Source organism: Protopterus annectens, chromosome 4.part0 (genome assembly GCF_019279795.1).
Source record: "Protopterus annectens isolate FY-2018-M chromosome 4.part0, PAN1.0, whole genome shotgun sequence".
NCBI lineage: Eukaryota > Metazoa > Chordata > Ceratodontiformes > Protopteridae > Protopterus > Protopterus annectens.
The window spans coordinates 926,997,101-927,016,842 of NC_056733.1; the positions used below are offsets into that span (position 1 = coordinate 926,997,101).

Here is a 19,742-nt window from a genome sequence, read left to right on the forward strand (position 1 = left end):
CAAAAGATACATGCTAGAAAACTGGATATAGTGGCTCAAGAAAAGAAGACAAAAGTAGCATTGATCAATGAAATTGCCACACCCAGTGACTGCAGTGTCTTGCGTACAGAGAGATACAAAGTCATAAAATATCGGGATCTGCAGGCAGAAAGGAAAGCAATGTGGAAGAAAGATACCCAGACAGTTCCAATAGTAGAAGGAGCAATGGATCTTATAAAAAAATAATTTAAAATCGTATTTGGATGTGTTACCAATACATGTAACTCCATACGAACTGCAGAAGGGGTCATTACTGGGCACATTGCAGGTGCTGCGAAGAGCACTACTGGCTGACATCAAAGATTAAAACAATACTAATTTCATGAACTTTAATCATACTTTGACTTAGGAATGGAGTCAATTCCCAGCAGGGTATTAGAAACCCAAAAGACTTGGAGAAAGTAAAAAAAAAAAAAAAAAAAAAGCAAAAAAAAAAAAAAAGGCTGATGATCTAACAAACCTACTGGACAATAAATTAAGCTCTAACTTTATCCCTTTCCGCTGTCTGTCTCAAGATATACCTGAAACTGGCTCATCTGCAGCTATCACACAAGACCAAGCCTAAAAGTGGTAACAAAAACTTGAAATACTGCACCAATGTGTCCTGACAATATCCCTGGATGCATTTTAAATGGCATAAAGCACTATTTAGCCACGCCCGTAACACAATTCGGTCTCGGCCACACCCCTAACAACACTGTTCAGTCTCGGCCACACCCCTAACAACACTGTTCAGTCTCGGCCACACCCCTAACAACACTGTTCAGTCTCGGCCACACCCCTAACACTGTTCAGTCTCTGCCACACCCCTAACAACACTGTTCAGTCTCGGCCACACCCCTAACAACACTGTTCAGTCTCGGCCACACCCCTAACAACACTGTTCAGTCGCGGCCTCCATAATGGTTTTGTACCAAGCGAATGGAGAACAGCTACAGTCATTCCCCTGCATAAGGATGGATCTTACACAGACCCAGGCAATTACAGACCCAAAAGTCTGACCAGGTTCATATGGAAAGCTGTGGAAAGACTTATCATTGAATTAATCAATCAGGACATGGTGAACCTGTAAAACACTTGACCCACCTCAAGGGCAGGTCATGTTTACTGAATCTAGTGGATTTTTTTTTTTTTTTGAAAAGGTCACCAAAGCAATGGATGAAGGCAAAATGATACACAATCCATACCTTGACCTGGCCAAAGCTTTTTACACAATTTCCCACTCAAGTATAATAGAAAAGCTAAACAAGCTTGGAATAAATCCCTGTGTCACTTGCTGGACTGCCAACTGGCTCAAAGATAGGACACAGTTAATCAAAACAGGGGAAGTTACCACCACAAACAGACCGGCCACCAGTGGAGTCCTCAGGGTTCTGTGCTGGGTCCTCTCCTGGTTGGCATCTACTTTTCTGAAGTAGAAGCCAATACCAAAGTGCTCTGGCTGACTAAGTTTGCAGACGACTGCAAGCTAGGATCAGTCACTGAAGCCCCAAATGACTTATCCATCCAGCAGGTAGGTTTGTCTCAAATAAATAAATGGTGTCAAAATCATAGTCTGAAACTAAATACCAAAAAATGCATTACTGTATCTTTTGGGAAGTCAACTACCCAGGAAACTACAACACTGACAATATATCCCTAAGAGTAAACCCAGTTGTTTGGGATTTGTGAACTTATGTCGACAATGACCTAAATTTTGACCAACATATGTCTGTTGTTGTAAGAAAGTCTGCCTACACTGGACAACATATACAGGGGCTGTGTTTAGGTCTAGGGATATCACTGTTCCCCCTTTACTCAGCGCTGTACTACTAATGGGCAGATATAGCTCCCTAAACACTTCAACCCATGCATGTGTCCATGTGTCTCCTCAAATTATCTATGGTATAATCCTAAGTATTCTCATTAGGACTAATATATGATTATCGACCAGAAGATGGATAAGGCCAATCTATAACCAAATAGAATAGGCTATTTCGATTAAAAAGGGAAGTTGGTTAGATTTGAAATGGCCCACAGAAGCAGCTAGCCTAGCACTTACCTATTAACCTATGAATACTCCTTGTCCTTGGAAGGATGGAGATTTTTCAGGTTTATGAGGATTTGGGGCTGCAAATCCTGGTTCTTTCTAGGCCTGTGGAGACATGAGAGCTTCTATCTCACCACCTAGTTAGTGAAGGGAGAGGCCAGATCATCTCTTGCAGGATATTACACAAGGCATACAATTACCATGGCAATCCTGTCAGGGAAATTTATGCCCAAAGGACATGAGATTTAGAAGAAGGTAGAAAAGAAACAAAAACAACTTCTTCCATAGGTACAAAGTAAAAGAAGAAAACCGTTGAGCCTAATCCACTGTCAAAGAGATGCATCTTTGACTACAGTCGAAGCAACCCAACTTTGACTAACAGTCTGGGTGCTCGGCGGCACTGACAAGAAGAATGGTAAGAACATCCTAGTGGGGATGACAGTGGCTCACGTTGCTGCTTTGATGATACAGTCTCAGCTGAAGGGCGAATGCAAAGAACAGGTGCTGGAGAAACATGGGTATGGCAGCCCAAGTACATGACGGTAGCTCCTGTCTGTGCATATGGGAGAGCACACAAGTGCAGACTAGAGGGCAGAGGCAACTCCCACAGTGATGTAAATGTTCACATCACCATAAGGGATGGGAGTTGGGCCTTAAAAATGGAAAAGGCTCTGTGGCAGGATGTTGGCAAGATCACAAAAATCCCTCATGGCTGCTTGGATGCATGACAGCTTCTCTCAAACAGTGCATTTTTGTTCAAAAGAAGGTTTGAGTTGTCAAATCATACAGGGACTAACGCGCACCATAACTGGCAGAACAAAATGGCACCGATGCACATTATAGGAGGAAGAAAGTTATAATACACCAAAATCAAAAGTATGGAAAAATCTTAAAATATCTGTGAGAGACTTTCATAGGTAGGTAGGTACTAGGCTATCGGCCCATGGGCCTAAGTAAGTCTAGCCAACAACGTTCCCTGGCTTACGCCACCCAAGAAAGTTATTTTCCTATGCCCCTGTTGAGCAGAGCCACAGAAGTGATCCTCTGGGTGTATTTCCTATTTCCCATCCACTCATCAAGGTTTTTCCTCAAAAGTGCTAATGAGGAACTATGCTTGACATAGATGGGCAGCTTGTTCCAGAGTACGGAAAGTCTCTGGGACAGGAATCTATCCCTCCAGCATGTCCTATTTATTGTTGTGACAAGGTTTAGGTCCCTACAGCGTGTAGCTTCGAGGGATTAGGATTTCTTTAGGTGTAGCATGTCCAACAGCTCTGGGTTTGACACAGCTTTATACATTAGGCAGAGATCACCTCGGAGTAGGCAATATGCTATGGAGTAAAGCTGGAGTTTATTGGGACAGTGTAGGGCATCTGTTTAAGGCCAGTAATCCTCTTTGTGAGGTACTTCTGAGGCCTTTCCAGCTGCTGCAAATGTCTTGTGAGGTACACTCCAAAAAGGGAGATGCACTCTATAATGGGTCTAATGAGTGTCGAGTAGACGGGAACAATGACCTCTTTTTTCCTAGATGAAAACCCTTTTGTGATGAAGTGTGCCACGTAGAAGGATGTCCTGACTACTGTGGCAATGTGATTATCAAAGGAGAGACTACTGTCCACCTGGGTCCCAACGTCTCATCACACACTCGGCATTAAGTAGACTGCCACCTATGTGGTAGTTCATGTGTACAGAGTTTTTACCAAAGGGGATGACAATGCACTCTTTGGCATTGAGCTTGAGGCCATGGCTCTGAAACCAGGCATCTGTCTCAGTGAGGCCCTTTTGTAGGATGTCCACATCATTTGGGGACTCTACTATGGCTCCTAGTTTGCAGTCATCTGCGAACTTTGTTAGCCAAAGGCCTTCTGTGTTAGCCTGTACTTCAGAGAACTAGATACCAAACAGGAGAGGTCCCAGGATTGAACCCTGTGGTATTCCACTCGTCACTGGTTTGAAGTCAAATTTGGCGTCTGCAACTTTTACAGTGTGGGTTCTGTCAGTGAGCCAATTGGCAACCCATCTTGTGATGGAGGGATTTATACCTAGTTTAGCTATTCCAGAATGGGGGATGGTGTTCACAGCCTTGGCGAGGTCAAGATAGGTTGTGTGAACCACCTTACCCTAGTCTACGGCTTTGGTGACTGCCTCAAAAAAGTCTATTAGGTTCAGGAGGCATGATTTGCCTTTCACAAACCCAAACTGGGTGGGGTCCAGAGTTTGGAGGTTACCAATGTCTGTTTATGAGTTCCATGATGATACGTTCCATGGCCTTACAGACCAGGCTCATCAGGCTAATAGGGCTACAGTTCCCGAGATGAGTGGTGGCTCCCCCTTTGTGCAGTGGGATAACTGTTGCTGTGCACCATTCAGTAGGCACAAACCCTGACGTGAGGCTATGACTGAACATGATGCTTAGGTGGGGAGCCAGTTCATTCTCAAATTCATGTAAAACGCAGCCTGGGATGTTGTCCAGTCCCATAGATGCTGTGTTTTTGGCTTTGGAGAGTGCAGCTTTTACCTGGGTAGTTGTAATCACAGGGACTCTGCATTCTTCCTGTACAGATATGGGCCTTTTAGGGAGTGAAAGGGGGGGGGGGGGGTAAAGTTAGCACTGAACCTATCTGCCAGGATGTTGGCAATATCAGTTGGTTCTGTAATTTTTGTGCCGTTGTGCTGTAACTCAGAGCAGATCTGGGTGTTGCCATTGAGATTCTTGACATAGCTACAGAATGCTTTGTGGTTGTCCCTAGAATCAGTGGCGATTTTGTTTTCCCAAGATGAAATAGCAATCTGATGAAGTTGAAGGGCAGAAAAATGCAACTTTTGAACAGAAAAAACAGTGCCATATCTGAATGAACCTGTGCAACTGGGGAATATTACAAGAGTGACGTGTACCGAACCAGCAAGGACGCAACAAGGATTATGGGTATAGGGGAGAAGTTAAAGCCTGGGAAAGCTAGCATCACTGCAGAGGTCATGAGTTGGTAACGCACTCCTATGAGTAGAGGATGATGAATCCACACCATGTCAAGAGAAAGGTTATAAAGTCAATTTTCTGCAACTTCTTTGTCTTCAAAATTATCTTCCCTCCTAGAAACTAAGAAGGAAAATGTGAAGGAAAAAGAGGCTATCTAAGTTGAAAACATCATCAAAAGCCTTGCATCTACATCTTCCAGTGGACTCAATAAATTGTTTGCATACATGGCCTCATGTAAAGGGAAAAAAACTCTGGACTTACTTGAATCCGAGTGGGACCCGTTTTCTGCTACTACATAAGTTTTCTGGAAATCATGACAGTTAAAAAAAAAAAAAAAAAAAAGAGACAAGACTAAAAATGCTAAAGAAAGTTTCTCAGCACTAACTGCACAATAAAATACTTTTTCATATGTTTTAAAATGGATTAGTATTATTTCATGTGTGATTTGCCTGTCTTATGTGATTTTGCTTAACATTGTTTAACTAATGTGGAGCTTTTCTCCCCGGGCCTCTGCTGTAAATGGACCTCATCCAGTCAGACTAGCTCAGTCAACAAATGTAAAATAAATAAATAAAATACATGATTTCACAAGTTTTAACCAGAAAAGCCAAGAGTCACAACAAAAATTTTCCCTGTTAACAAATGTAATAAATAAACAAACAATAAATAAATACATTTTCACCTTGCAGGAAAAGAATAAGAGTTCCAGAAAGGCATGGACAAGTACTGGTGGGTGAAGCCTGGACCAAGTACAGGTTTAGAAGTCAGAAAAAAATACAATTAGTTGACTGGAACTATGTGGACAGCGCACATTCTTTAAGTCATTTGGAAAGGAGCATCTGAAGATCAACATTGGCCATTTTCTGTTTTTATGCCACTCTGAAGTCAGTGTGGTTTAATTATACAAAGAAGGCAAGACGCCTCCTCCATCCAATTTTGTATTGTAAGGTACTGGCTTCAAGGCAAAAGTGTGCCACAACCTAGCTAATCACATGTTCAAAATTATGCAGTAATAATTAATTTCAAACTATCCCAAGTACCAGTAGCTCAGAATCAGGACTGAAAATTTAAAAAGAAATGAATATGATGCTTAAAGGATAATGAAAGTAGTTTCCTCACAGCAGGCCACTTACCTTCTCTTCTGCGAAAGTTCTTCTTGTCCTGGATGGCATCCATTAGTGTACTCATAATTTCTTTCTGCTTAAGTGAAAGGATGCCCAGACCTTTGACAAGACCTGCTAAACCATAGGCAGCACCTTTCCGTTCAGCGTACTTGTCAGATTCCAATAGCAGCTCCAATAACTTCTGCACCATCCCATTAGCATCATCCTTAACTGCAGGGACCAGAGGGGGCAGGCAACTTGCTACTGACTCCTGAACCTAGAGAGAAAAAAAAAGACAAGTGCAAAGCATAAAATCTCACCACGAATAAAAGAAACAACATGCAAGTCATTCTACAGTAATTTAAACTTGGAAAATGAAAAACTGGTCAAAAGATGAACAGTTGTGCGAGTACACTCACCGTAATGTACAGTAGTGGGAGTACACTCACCATAATGTACAGTCATGCGAGTACATTCACCATAATAGATGTCTCAGTTTGGTAGATATCTCTAAGGAAAAGAGGTCCAGGCAGGCCCTCTCTACTCTTACTCTACTAGTGGGTAACAGAGATCATTATCTTGAATGCAATGAACTTAAATGAATATTTAGGCTACGAGCAAATATACACTCAGGACTAAACGTGTCTATATCATATTATCGTACGATGTAAATAGCGAACGCTATTTCATCGTACCAATATCATCGAAACAAAATATCGAACAAACGGAACAGCAAATTTTTTCCCAGGGAAAAAATTTGCTGCTCCGTAAAAAAAATAAAATAAAATAAAATAAACAAACAAACACAAATTTAAGTGGGGGGCTTTGACCCCCACACCCCCCATGTGGGGGGTTGTGCCCCTCACACCCCCTACTTAAATATACCAACTCCAAGACTGCACCATAGTGGAGGAAATGGCAAAGCCCCGAAGACGGCCCACCAAATTTTTTCCATGGGAAAAAAATGTGATGTTCCGTGACTTCACTATTTTGCCATTTCGACAGTAGATCAACTAAATAGCATTCGCTATTTAGTCCATTCAATACTGTCATACAGACCCGACTAAACAGCTATGTATCAGGCTGAATTAGAGGCACGGTCCTTTAGATAATTAATTGCATAATCATTGTTTAATGAGTTGCTTAATGAGTTTTTTCATTGTATTAATTGGTTTTAGCAGTTAATTGATATATTATTTAAACTGAGTGCTTTTACTGTGTATTAAGATCTGATGAAGCGTGGTTATTCCACGTGAAAGTGCTTACCTATCTGTTATTTGGAATAAACTGAATTTTAGAGCCTTGGTGGTCCTACCTTGTTTATTTTATTTTATTCTTCGCGGATTTCTGGGACTGGATCTTTGGGGCAGCAGTGACTACCTTTGTTTCTGCATTACCCTACCGGTAGCAAAACATGGAAGTGCCCCGAACCCACACCCCACCCTACAGCTGAGGACATAACAATGGGAGGCATATAAAGTGAAGTAGTAGAGGCTGGAACTGTGCTACTCAAAAAGAAATGGGAGACAAGTGTGTGTGCAGAAACGGTCATGAGAATAATGCTGCCCGATGAGGTAGAAAGAGGCTTCAGTTAACAGAAAACATGGACAGGAATTGTTGAACAGTGCAGGGTAAAAATTTCTTAAGATTTGGAAAGTACAGTTATGTACCTACCATAAATGTAGATGTTCGAGTGTATTCACTGTTGCAGTCATTACACTTAGGTTATCCTGCTGGCAGGCTACCCGCAGTCGGCCTGAATTCCAAAGTCCTGGTCCGGCGTCAGTTGCTGTCGCCTCTTCCCTGATGTCAGTGTGTCAGGGGTATAAAAGATGCAGCTGACGCCATTTTCTTCAGTTTTTCTTGCCCCAGATGTCAGGTGCCCCCAAAAGGGTAGGCTAAAAATTTGCAAATAAAAAAAGCATGCACTAACATAAGCATTACCTTCCTCTACAAGCAAATACAACACATAGGTTGTATAGAATAGAGAAGTACAGACAAGTCCCAGCAATGAAAGGGAGATGGTGGGAGGGTAACCTGGACTGCAACAGGGAATACACTCGAACATCTACATTTATGGTAGGTACATAACTGTACTATGTTCATCATGTTTCACTGTTGCAGTCATTACACTTGGGTTGAATCCCAAAGCGGAGGCTGGGCCTAAATAGGATCAGGAGTGGCTATGAGTCCCTGCAGAACTGCAGTGGCAAAGCTAGCTCTGGATTTAGAATAAAGAGGTAAGTGATAGTGCTTGGTAAAAGTGTGCACTGAACTCCAAGTTGCAGCCTCCAAAATTTCCTTGATTGGTACTCCTCTGAGAAAGGCTGCTGATGTGGCTGCTGCAATGGTAGAATGTGGCCTAATACTCTTAGGCACTGATTTGCCATGCTGTGCATAGCAGAAACGAATGCAGTGTCCTATCCATTTTGAAATAGTCTGCTTTGAAATAGCCTTTCCTTGTGATCCTGCAGCGTATGCCACAAAAAGCTGCTCAGTTTTTCTGAAAGCCTTTGTTTTGTCCAAGTAGAAGCGTAGCTGCCTGTGTATGTCCAAAGAGTGCAGAAGTCTCTCCCCTTTATTCTGGGGATTTGGATAAAAGGTTGGTAAATGAATGGTTTGGTTAAGAGCCACACTGGATACTACCTTTGGCATAAATGTTGGGTTTGTCCTTGGAGAAACCCTGTCCGGATGAAAGATGATAAAAGGTTCCACTGCCATTAATGCCTGCAACTCTGAGACTCTTCTTGCTGAAGGTATTGCTAGGAGCAGAGCAGTTTTCCATGATAAGAATTTTATCTCAGCTGTATTGGCTGGCTCAAAAGGAGGCAGTGTGAGCTTTTCCAAGACAAAGTTGAGGTCCCATGTTGGTATTGGTGCTCTCCTTGGGGGTCTTATGTTTTTTGCCCCTCTGAGGTACTGTCTTAGTAGTGGATGAGAGAAAATAGGAGGTTCCATATTGTAATGAGCTGAAATGGCAGAGGCATGGATCTTAACTGATGAGAAGGATAGGCCTTTGTCCAGCATCTCAGTTAGGTATTGTAAAATCTGAGGAATATTAGGAACAAGCGGTTCAAGTCCTTGTGCCTGGCTCCAAGCACAGAATCTCTTCCATTTTTCTGCATAAGGTTTCCTGGTGCTGGGCCTCCTGGCTTCCAAAATGACATCCACAACTGCTTTAGAGAGAGGTGTGTTCTGAGTGGCTATATTATTCGTCATGCAGCCAGATTTAAGGTTCTGAGTTGGCTGTGCAGGATCTGATTGTTTAGTTGGGTCAGCAGATGAGGAATTTGAGGTAAAGTCCAGGCTGGCCCTTGAGACAAGCTCTTTAGGATTGGGTACCAGTGCTGGCGTGGCCAGTCTGGGGCAATCAGAAACATCTTTGGCTTCTCCTGTCTGACTTTTAGGAGTACCTTGGGGAGTAGAGGTAGTGGTGGATAGGCACAAACTGTTAGGCTTTTCCAGCTGAATGATAGAGCATCCACCTTCCATGCTTGTGAGTGATAAGTCCTTGTGCAGAATTCTCTGTAGTTGGCAGTTGTGAGGGGAGGCAAATAGATCTATGTCTGGGCATCCCCATTTCTTTATCATCATGCTGAAGACTTGTGGATCTAGTTTCCATTCGTAAGGGTCCATGAGGTTTCTGCTTACTTCGTCTGCCAGAATATTTTTCTTTCCTGGCAGGAATTGTGCCTGCAGATGTACTTGATAGGCCAGTGCTGTGTTCCACAAAGTCATGGCTTGCCTGCAGAGGGGGTAGGAATGTGTGCCCCCTTGCTTATGTACCACATGACTGTAGTATTGTCCATCTTTAGTAATAGTTGTCTTGGATGTAGTAGATCCTTGAAGGCTGTCAGGGCATTCTGGACAGCTAGCATCTTTTTTTGATTGATATGAAGATGCATTTGGTCTGTGGGCCACTTGCCCTGTATACATTTTCCTGCCATGTGTGCTCCCCAGGCATAATCCGATGCATCTGTTGTTAGTGTCTGCCTGGCTGTGAGTAAAGTGAAAGGCTGTCCCTTGTTGTGGTGACAGGCCAGTGCCCACCATCAAAACTCTTGTTGCAGGCAGGGAATGAGAGTAATTATTGTTTCCAGGCTGTGGCAATGTTGAGTCCAAACACTTTTTAGATACCATTGTAGCTTCCTCATATGCAATCTTGCATATGGAATTAGCAGGATGCCATGAAGCCCAGGGCCTGCAGAATTTTTCTTGCAGGGAGCTGGGTCTTTGTTGCCATCATTTGAAAGTAATGAGTCAGTTGCCTTTGTTTGTCTGGCGTGAGATAAGCCATCTGGGCAGTTGTATTTAAGCTTGCACCCGGGAATATTATCTCTTGAGAGGGCACTAGTTTTGATTTCTTTTCGTTTACTGTGTACCCTAGGCAAATTAATAATCCTTTTACAAACGACAGATGCTTTAGTAGAATGTCCTTGCTGTCCCCGCTTCAATAAGGCAGTCGTCCAAGTAGGGATATATTTGAATTGCTTTTTGTCTGCAAAATGCAGTTACTGGTGCCAGGCATTTTGTGAAGACCCTGGGCACAGTAAATAAGCCAAAGGGCAGTGCAGAGAATTGGTAATGCATTGAGCCAGCTATGAATCTGAGGTATCTTCTGCAAGATTGTCTGATTGGGACATGCAGGTATGCCTCTGAGGTCCAAGGTAACTAGCCAAGTCCTCTTGCCCAGCATGGGTAGAAGTTGCTGCAGTGTCAACATTTTGAATTTTGGAACGTCCAGGAAAGTATTTAGAGTAGACAGGTCCAGTATTGGTCTCCAAGCTTTGTCCTTTCTGGGTACCAAAAAAAGTCTCGAGTAAAATCCTTGTCCCTCCTCTTGCTGTGGTACTTTCTGGATAGCCCTCATGTCCATGAGAGCAGAAATTTGTTTTTGTGCCTCTGCCCATTGATTGTGTGGCAGGTCTGGCATACCTTTTGACCTTGGTAGGGTGTGAAAGTGAGACCTGTAACCCTAAAAAGCAATATTCAGTGCCCATTTGTCCTGGGTGATCATGTGCCAATTTTGTGAGAAAAGTGCTAGTTTCCCCCCTAAGGGTGCTGCCAAAAGGTAAGAGCTTGGCATTGGTAGAGGAAAGTCATTGGGACTGTTTCCTATAAGGTTGTGATTTGTCTTCTCCGCCTTTGGGGGCTGAAGCACCCCATTGCTTAGGTCTGTATGAGCTTTGGGGCTGAGAACTGCCTCTTGGGCGTCTGTAATCTGCCTCTTTGTGGCCTGTCTGACACTGGAAAGGACCAATTTTTAGAAGGCCAGTTCCTGCTAAATCTGGGTGGTTGAACCTGTAAGAAATCCTTTACTGTCTGCATTGATTTTGCTTTATCCTCCATTTTCTTTAACACCTCTTCTGCCTTAACACCAAACAAAGTATCATGTTGTAATGGAGCATCCAACAATTTTGCTTTAACATGATCAGGTAAACTTTGTTCTTTTAACCAAGCATGCCTTCGAATGACAGAACCTGCAACTGCGGCTCTGCAAGAAGCCTCTAACGAATCAAAACCACATTGCAAAGTATGCTTTCCTTCTTGTTCAGCTGCATGCAATAAATCCTGCATTTCCTTATTTTCAGAACATTCTGAGCTTGTAAGCATTTTGTTTTAGCAAAGACATTAGGTATTGTTGATATTTAAGCATGTGAAACTGGCAGTTTAAAGCCTTTACAGCTAAAGTAGCAGAGGTGTAAACTTTTCCCCCCCATCTGTCCAATGCTCTAGAATCCCTATCAGAGGGAACAGGGTTTTTTTGCAGTGGAAGCCTTGACCCCTTTGGGACCCTGAGAAATTGTTTCTGGGTCAGCAGCAGGGTTTTTATAAAGAAATTTATGAGAATCTGGGACCCTGTAAGTACCTTATCTGGCTTAACTGGTGCAGGGGGTAAAGAATCAGGAAACAAACTGGATTCAGAAAATACATCAACAATATCTAGTACGGGGGAATAGCAAGGGGCCTGTGCTGAGGCAGTAAAAGAAAATCTCTGAGCCTTTTCTTGGATTCTGAATAATCCTGGCTCTCCCAATGGAAATGCTCCCTCATGGTGTGCAGGGTTTCCCCAAAAGAGTAATCCTCAGGAGGAGAGGCTGAAGAGATAGATTCTTCAGCGTCAGAGTCCTCAAAGGGCAGAAGAGAATATCCCTGTTCTGAAGAGGAATCAGAGGAAATAGAAACCTGGTCAGAGGAATCATAGTCAGTATCTTGCCTAGGCCTTTTATCAGGAGGGGGATGGGAACCCCTGATCAGAGTAATTAGGTCCTCGGCCATTTTAAGCATCTGTTTCTTTGGCATGGATGACTGTCCAGGTGAATGCTGTACTTGTTTCTTTGTCTTTAAAGGTGTTTTGGACTTTGCCTTGGCTGCTGAAGTGGTCTTGATAGTAAGCTGTGAAGGTCTGAAAACACCCTCAGAAGCCGATGCCTGCTCAGCGGCTCCAGACCCATCTGAGGGAATAGTTTCTGTAGGCCCAATACCTTGAGTTTCCAGAGGCCTAGCTGTCTCCACGTGGGAGACAGAGGCGGCCTGTGGCTCTGAGGTAGAGAGTGTCAGGGGCTGCGAAAGCGCCTCACTGAGCACCGGCGAACCGGCAACTGGCCTAGAAGAGGCTTTGTTGTCGGTTTTGGACCTTGGATGCCTGTCTTTTTCTTTGTCCTTGCGCTTTTTATAAACTCCGGTCGTCGGTTGTTCCGACGGCATTATATAGTTAAACCTTCATCCAAAGTACTGTAAAGCAAAATCGAACCAACGCTTAATAGTGGGTTGGTTGAATCCAGCGCAAAACCGACAACTAGCAACGTCGTGGTCAGGGCCTAGGCAAGGAATACAGTAAGAATGAAAATCCTTATGAGGTATTTGCTTCCCACAAGAAATACAATTGTTAACTTTTACTGACATCGGTCTGGAGCAAAAAAAGTTTCCCCAATGGGGTACTTAGCTTTATTGAAGACTTCGGATCTGAAATTCAATTTCGAAAATCTCAGGAGTCAGCTGACTGGCACTTGCAAACTGCTTTTGCTTCAGGCACCGCGCGGCAATAAAGACCGAAGAAAATGGCGTCAGCTGCATCTTTTATACCCCTGGCGCACTGACGTCAGGGAAGAGGTGACAGCAACCGACGCTGGACCAGGACTTCGGAATTCAGGCCAACTGCGGGTAGCCTGCCAGCAGGATAACCCAAGTGTAATGACTGCAACAGTGAAACACGATGAACATCAAAATAATTTAAGAGATACTATGGAAAGATAAAGGTGAGTTTGACATTGCAAATGGGACTGTAACCTCCAGCACTGGGCAGGTCTTGTTAAATGCTATACAATGTTTGCAGTATAAAAAAGGAGACCGGGAAATATTGTGGAGGGTGAGTAGGATTTTAGGGAACAGAGACCAGTTTGAAGGGGAGACAGAATGAGAAACTTCTGATACGGATTAGAATGCAGAGGTTAAAACTATTCGCAGAAGTATGCAATACTAATTTTCTTGGGGTGAAAAGACACCAAAACCATCCAGCTGTGGGGATCCCCCACTACATAAAAAGCAGTTGTGAACCACAGATGTACTTCTCTTCACTGCTGCAGTATTCAAACTTGAGGGGTCTCCCACTAGAAGGCGACCCGACATCGGCCAGGATACAAAAGCCTTGTACTACTTAAGAGTACGCGCTACACTGCATCTAGGCTGCAGTCAGACGTAGGCCATAAAAGCGACATATGCACGTACAGTACAGTTGTGTACACTTACCATAAATGTAGATGTCTGAGTGTATTCACTGTTGCAGTCATTACATTTAGGTTATCTGCTTGCAGGTAGCCCTGTCGGCCTGACTAATAAAGTCTTTGGTCCTGCGTCGGTTGCTGTCCCTTCTTCCATGACGTCACTTAGTCAGGGATATAAAACATGCAGTCGACGCCATTACATCAGTTTTTCTTGCCCCAGATGTCAGGCCCCCCCTAATGGGAAGCAATTAAATATAAAAGTACAAAGATATACCTCCAACAAAAAAGCAAATACACCAAAAAGGCTTTTGAGCATAGTAAAGGAAAAGTAGAGGTATAGCCAAAAGAATTTAGGGGGCTGGAGGGAGGGTAACCAGGACTGCAACAGTGAATACACTCGAACATCTACATTTATTGTAAGTGTACACAACTGTACGATGTTCTTCGTGTTTCACTGTTGCAGTCATTACATTTGGGTAGATTCCCAAAGCTATGGTTGGGAGGAGGAATTTAGATAGCATTAGGGCCAGCTATAAGGCCCTGCAAGACTGCAGTGGCAAAGCCATCTCTGGATTTAGAGAAAATTGGCAAATGATAATGCTTGGTGAAAGTATGTACAGAATTCCAGGTAGCAGCCTCTAGGATGTCCCTGGTAGGGACGCCTCTGAAAAAGGCTGTAGAGGTAGATGCAGCCCTGGTGGAGTGAGGTCTGATCCCCTGGAGATAGGTTTTCCATGGTGCTTATAGCAAAAATGAATGCAATGGCTTATCCATTTAGAAATGGTTTGCTTTGAAATAGCCTTCCCCTCTGCCCCTGCAGCAAATGCCACCAGCAGTTGTTCAGGTTTCCTTTGAGGTTTAGTCCTGTCCAAGTAGAATCTAAGTTGTCTGTGCACATCTAAGGAATGCAGTATCTGTTCCCCTTTATTCTGTGGATTGGGAAAGAAGGCTGGCAAATGAATGGACTGATTAAGAGCCACACTGGATACCACCTTGGGCATGAAGGATGGATTGGTTCTGAGGGGCACCCTGTCCGCATGAAAGATGATGAAAGGCTCCAATGCCATAAGGGCCTGCAATTCAGATACCCTTCTTGCTGAAGTGATTGCTAAAAGGAAAGCTGTTTTCCAAGAAAGAAATTTTAAGTCTGCAGTAGCAGCTGGCTCGAAAGGAGGTAGAGTGAGTTTCTCCGAGACAAAGTTAAGGTCCCAGGCTGGGGTTGGAGCTCTCCTGGGTGGTCTCAGATTTTTGGCCTCTCTGAGGAACTGCTTGGGCAGTGGATGAGAGAAGAGGGGAGGTTCTGTGTTATAACGAGCTGAAATGGCTGAGGTGTGGATTTTAATGGAGGAAAGAGACAGGCCCTTGTGAAACATCTCAGTTAAGTATTGTAAAATCTGAGGTAAATTGGGCGCTGCTGTGCTCTTCCCTTGAGACTGGTTCCAGGCACAGAATCTTTTCCATTTTTCAGCATAAGATTTTCTAGTACTAGGCCTCCTTGCCTCTAAAATGATATCCATCAAAGGTTTGCTGAGGGATGGTAAAGGAGAGATTAAGTAATTAGCCAGGCTGCAAGGTTCAGTGTTAGAAGCTGAGGGTGCAGAATCTGGTTCTCCTGCTGAGACAGCAGGGAAGGAGTCTGAGGCAGGTGCCATGGAGATAACAGTGACACACTGCGCAGGAGGGGGTACCAGTGTTGGCGCAGCCAGTCTGAAGCAATCAAAATCATCCTTGGTTTGTCCTGTTTGATTTTTAGTAGTACTTTGGAGAGCAGAGGCAAAGGAGGGAAGGCATAGACTGATAGTTTTTTTCCAGCTGAAGGTCAGAGCATCCACTTTCAGGGCTTGTTTGTGGAGAGTCCTTGTGCAAAATTTGACCATTTGGTAGTTTTGGGGAGAGGCAAACAGGTCTATATCTGGGCTCCCCCCATTTGCTTGTCAACATGTTGAAAATCCTTGGTTCCAGTTTCCACTCGTGTGGGTCCATGAGGTTTCTGCTTAGTCTGTCTGCCAGTGTATTTAATTTTCCTGGCAGGAACTGAGCTTGTAGGTGCACTTGGTAGCTCAAGGCTGTGTTCCACAATGCCATGGTTAGTCTGCAGGGGGGGTAAGAATGTGTACCCCCCCCGCTTGTTTATATACCACATAACAGTGGTGTTGTCTGTCTTTTCACTTACTTGTCCTGGAAGAATGTGGTCCTTGAAGGCTGTCAGAGCATTCTGTATAGCTAACATTTCTTTTTGATTGATATGCAGGTGCATTTGACTTGGGTTCCATTTGCCCTGAATGCACTCCCCTGCCAGGTGAGCCCCCCATGCATAGTCTGATGTGTCTGTTAGGGTTTGGCCGGCAGGGGGTGGTGTGAAAGGTAGTCCCTTGTTTTGGTGGCAGGCCTCTGCCCACCAAAGGAACGCTAGGCGTAGGCATGGTATGATAGGAATCATTGTTTCTAGGTCTTGAGAATGATGACACCATAGGCTTTTTAGATACCACTGTAGTCTCCTCATATGCAGTCTTGCATGTAGAATTAGAAGAATGCAGGAGGCCATGAACCCCAAAGCTTGCAGTATTTGTCTTGCAGATAAGCAGGGTTTTTGTGTCCACTTGTTTGAAGTAGGTTGTCAAATGAATTTGTTTCTCTGGCGTGACGTAAGCCATCTGGGAAGTTGTATTCAAGCTTGCTCCCAGGAATATAATTTGTTGACAGGGTACTAGGTGCGATTTCTTTTCGTTTATGGTGTACCCCAGACAAGGTAGAACCCTTTGTACAAAAGTCAGATGATTCAAAAGTATGTCCTGGCTTTCTGCCTGAACTAGACAAGCGTCCAGGTATGGGTATATTTGAATATTTATTTGCCGGCAAAATGCAATAACTGGAGCTAGGCACTTTGTGAATACCCTGGGCGCAGTAGATAAGCCAAAGGGCAGTGCAGAGAACTGACAGTGCATGTAGCCTGCTTTGAAGCATAGGTATCTTCTGCATGATCCCCTGATTGGGATGTGCAGGTATGCTTCTTTTAAATCTAGTGTTGCCAACCAGGTGTCTTTGCCTAGCATAGGAAGTAATTGGTGAAGAGTCAGCATCTTGAATTTTGGAATCTCCAAAAAGGTGTTTAGAGTAGACAGGTCCAGGATAGGACGTCATGAATTGTCTTTTTTGGGTACTAGGAAAAGTCTTGAGTAGAAACCTTGTCCCTTTTCCTCTTCTGGTACCAGTTGAATAGCCCCCACGCTTAAGAGAAAGTACTTGTTTTAGAGCCTCTGCCCACTGATTTGGGGGTAGGTCCAGCCACCCACTTGGTGTTGGCAATGTGTGGAAGTGAAATCTGTATCCCTGGGACACTATATTTAAAACCCATTTGTCCTGGGTAATGAGTTCCCAATTCTTTGCAGGAAGAGAAATCTTTCCACCCCAAAGGGACAGTCAGTTGATAAGTGCTTGGAAATTTTAAAAGGAAGTCATTGAGACAGTTTACCATAGGAGGGAGTCTTATTATTCCCAGATTTGGAAGTGGAGGCCCCCCACTGCTTAGTTCTGTGTGTCCCCTGAGACTGAAACCTGGGTTTTTTTGCTGTGTCTGGGTTTGGCTTGAGAAGACCTGGAAGGGGCTGGAAAGGACCAATTCTTAGAGGGCCAGTGCCTACTAAATCTAGGAGGCTGAACTTGTAAAAGATCTTTAACAGTTTGCATAGATTTAGCTTTATCTTCCGTCTTTTTTAAGAACTTCCTCAGCCTTGTTGCCAACAGGCGGTCCTGATTTAAAGGAGCATCCAACAATTTAGCTGTAACATGATCAGACAAAGACTGCTCCTTAAGCCAAGCATGCCTTCTGAGCACAGACCCAGTAACAGCAGCCCTGCCATGAGGCCTCTAAGGAATCAAAACCACATTGCAAAGTATGTTTTCCAACTTGTTCAGCAGAATGCATTAAATCCTGTAATTCTTTATTCTCCACACAGTCCAGAATCAACATCATTTTCTGTTTAAGCAGTCCAATGACATGTTGCTGATATGAAACTGGCAGTTTAAAGTCCTAATGGCCAAGGCTGCAGAAGTGTAAACCTTCTTACCCTATCTATCCAGTGCCCTGGAGTCTCTATCAGAAGGTGTAGGATTTTTAGCAGTAGAAGCTTTAATGCCATTGGGCCCCTGTGAAAAAGTCTCTGGATCTGCAATAGGATTTTTAAAAAGGAACTTGTGGGACTCAGGGACCCTGTAGTATATCAGGTTTTCTGGGAGCAGGAGGCAGGGAATCAGGGGCCAAACTAAATTCCAAAAAAGCATCAACAATGTCTAGTACAGGAGGAACAGCTAAAGGCCTATGCTGAGGTAGGAGAAGGAAATCCCCAAGCCTCTTTTTTGAATCAGAAAAATCCTTGCTTTCCCAGTGGAAATGCTCCCTTAGAGTATGCAAGGTTTCCCCAAAAGAAAAATCCTCAGGAGGGGAAGCAGAGGGAATGGAGTCCTCTGCATCAGAATCTTCATAAGTAGATAAGGGCAAATCCAGATCATCAGAAGAATCAGAAAAAAACTGAATCCTGATCAGAAGATTCCTAATCAACTTCAGTCCTAGGCCTCTTAGAAGGGGGCGGGGGGGGGGTTGGCTACCCCTGATTAGCATTATTAGATCTTTAGCCATTCTTATCATTTGTTTTTTAGGCATAGAGGCCTGAGCATGTGGCCTGGGCATCGTTTTTTTAGGCATGGATCGAGATTTAGGCCTAAGTAAAGGAGGCGTCGGTTTAATATGAAAGTCCGTAGGCCTGAATACACCTTCAGAAGCCGGTGCCTGCACAGCGGCTCCAGACCTATCCAAGGAAGAGACATCCACGGGTTCCATAGTTGAAGCATCTCGCGGCATACCGGACCCCAAATGGGTCTCAGTAGAGGCCTGCAAATCAGAAGCAACGGGTATCAGGGGCTGCGAAAGTGCCTCACTGAGTACCGGCAAACTGGCGACTGGCTTAGGAGAAGCGTCGTCGACAGTTTTTGACCTCGGCGGCCTGCGTCTGTCTTTATCTCTGCATTTTTTCAGAATCCCGGTAGTTGGATGGCTAACCAACGACATTTCTGGATAATTAAACTGAGAACCGAAATATTTAGAGGCGAAAATATACAGACGACAGAAAGTGCGCTGATTAAATAAAGCACAAAACCGAAAGCAAAGTACGTCGTGGTCAGGGCCTAGGCAAGGAATACAGTACGAATGAAAATCTTTATGAGGTATTTGCTTTCCACAAGTGATGAACTTATTAACTTTTACTGACATCAGTAAGGAGCAAGAAAAGGTTTCCCCAGCGGGGTACTTGGCTTTAGTTGAAGACTTTGGTTCTGAAACTCTAAAATGAAAATTTCAGGAGTCGGCTGACCAGCACTTGTGAACTGCTCCTGCTTCGGGCACCGCACGGCAAGAAAGACTGATGTAATGGCGTCAGCTGCATGCTTTACACCCCTGACGACCTGACATCATGGAAGAAGGGACAGCAACTGACGCAGGACCCAATACTTTGTTAATCAGGCTGACCGAGGGCTACCTGCAAGCAGATAACCCAAACGTAATGACTGCAACAGTGAAACACTAAGATCATTCTCAGAACTGAATGCCCCAGGAGCAATGCCAGACAGTGAAGAGAAGGACATCTATGGTTATGGCAAGATTTTACACAACTGTTCTATGTCCTTCTATTCATGTGCTGCAGTATTCTTAAACTGAGGAAGAGTGCCAAAGCTCAAGAAGGAGAGGAGGAAGAAGGAGCAGACGAGCTTTCAATGAAGCCATGTTAAATGACTTGAGCAAATCTGGCTCTGGAGATGCCATCCAGTTTGTAAGGCTTGGTAACGATACAAGTCGAAGACCAGGTGGTTGCTTCAAG

The 19,742-nt window shown here is 44.0% G+C and overlaps 1 protein-coding gene across 1 annotated transcript in view; it reads right to left on the bottom strand.

Moving 5' to 3' along the window:
• Positions 1-19,742, bottom strand: part of GCN1 (GCN1 activator of EIF2AK4) — a gene marked incomplete in the record, with an annotated part of 2,100,248 nt that overhangs the window by 941,584 nt on the left and 1,138,922 nt on the right. Inside the window, 1 exon segment of the mRNA XM_044068902.1 lies at positions 6,179-6,425. Coding sequence (XP_043924837.1) covers positions 6,179-6,425 — 247 coding nt within the window.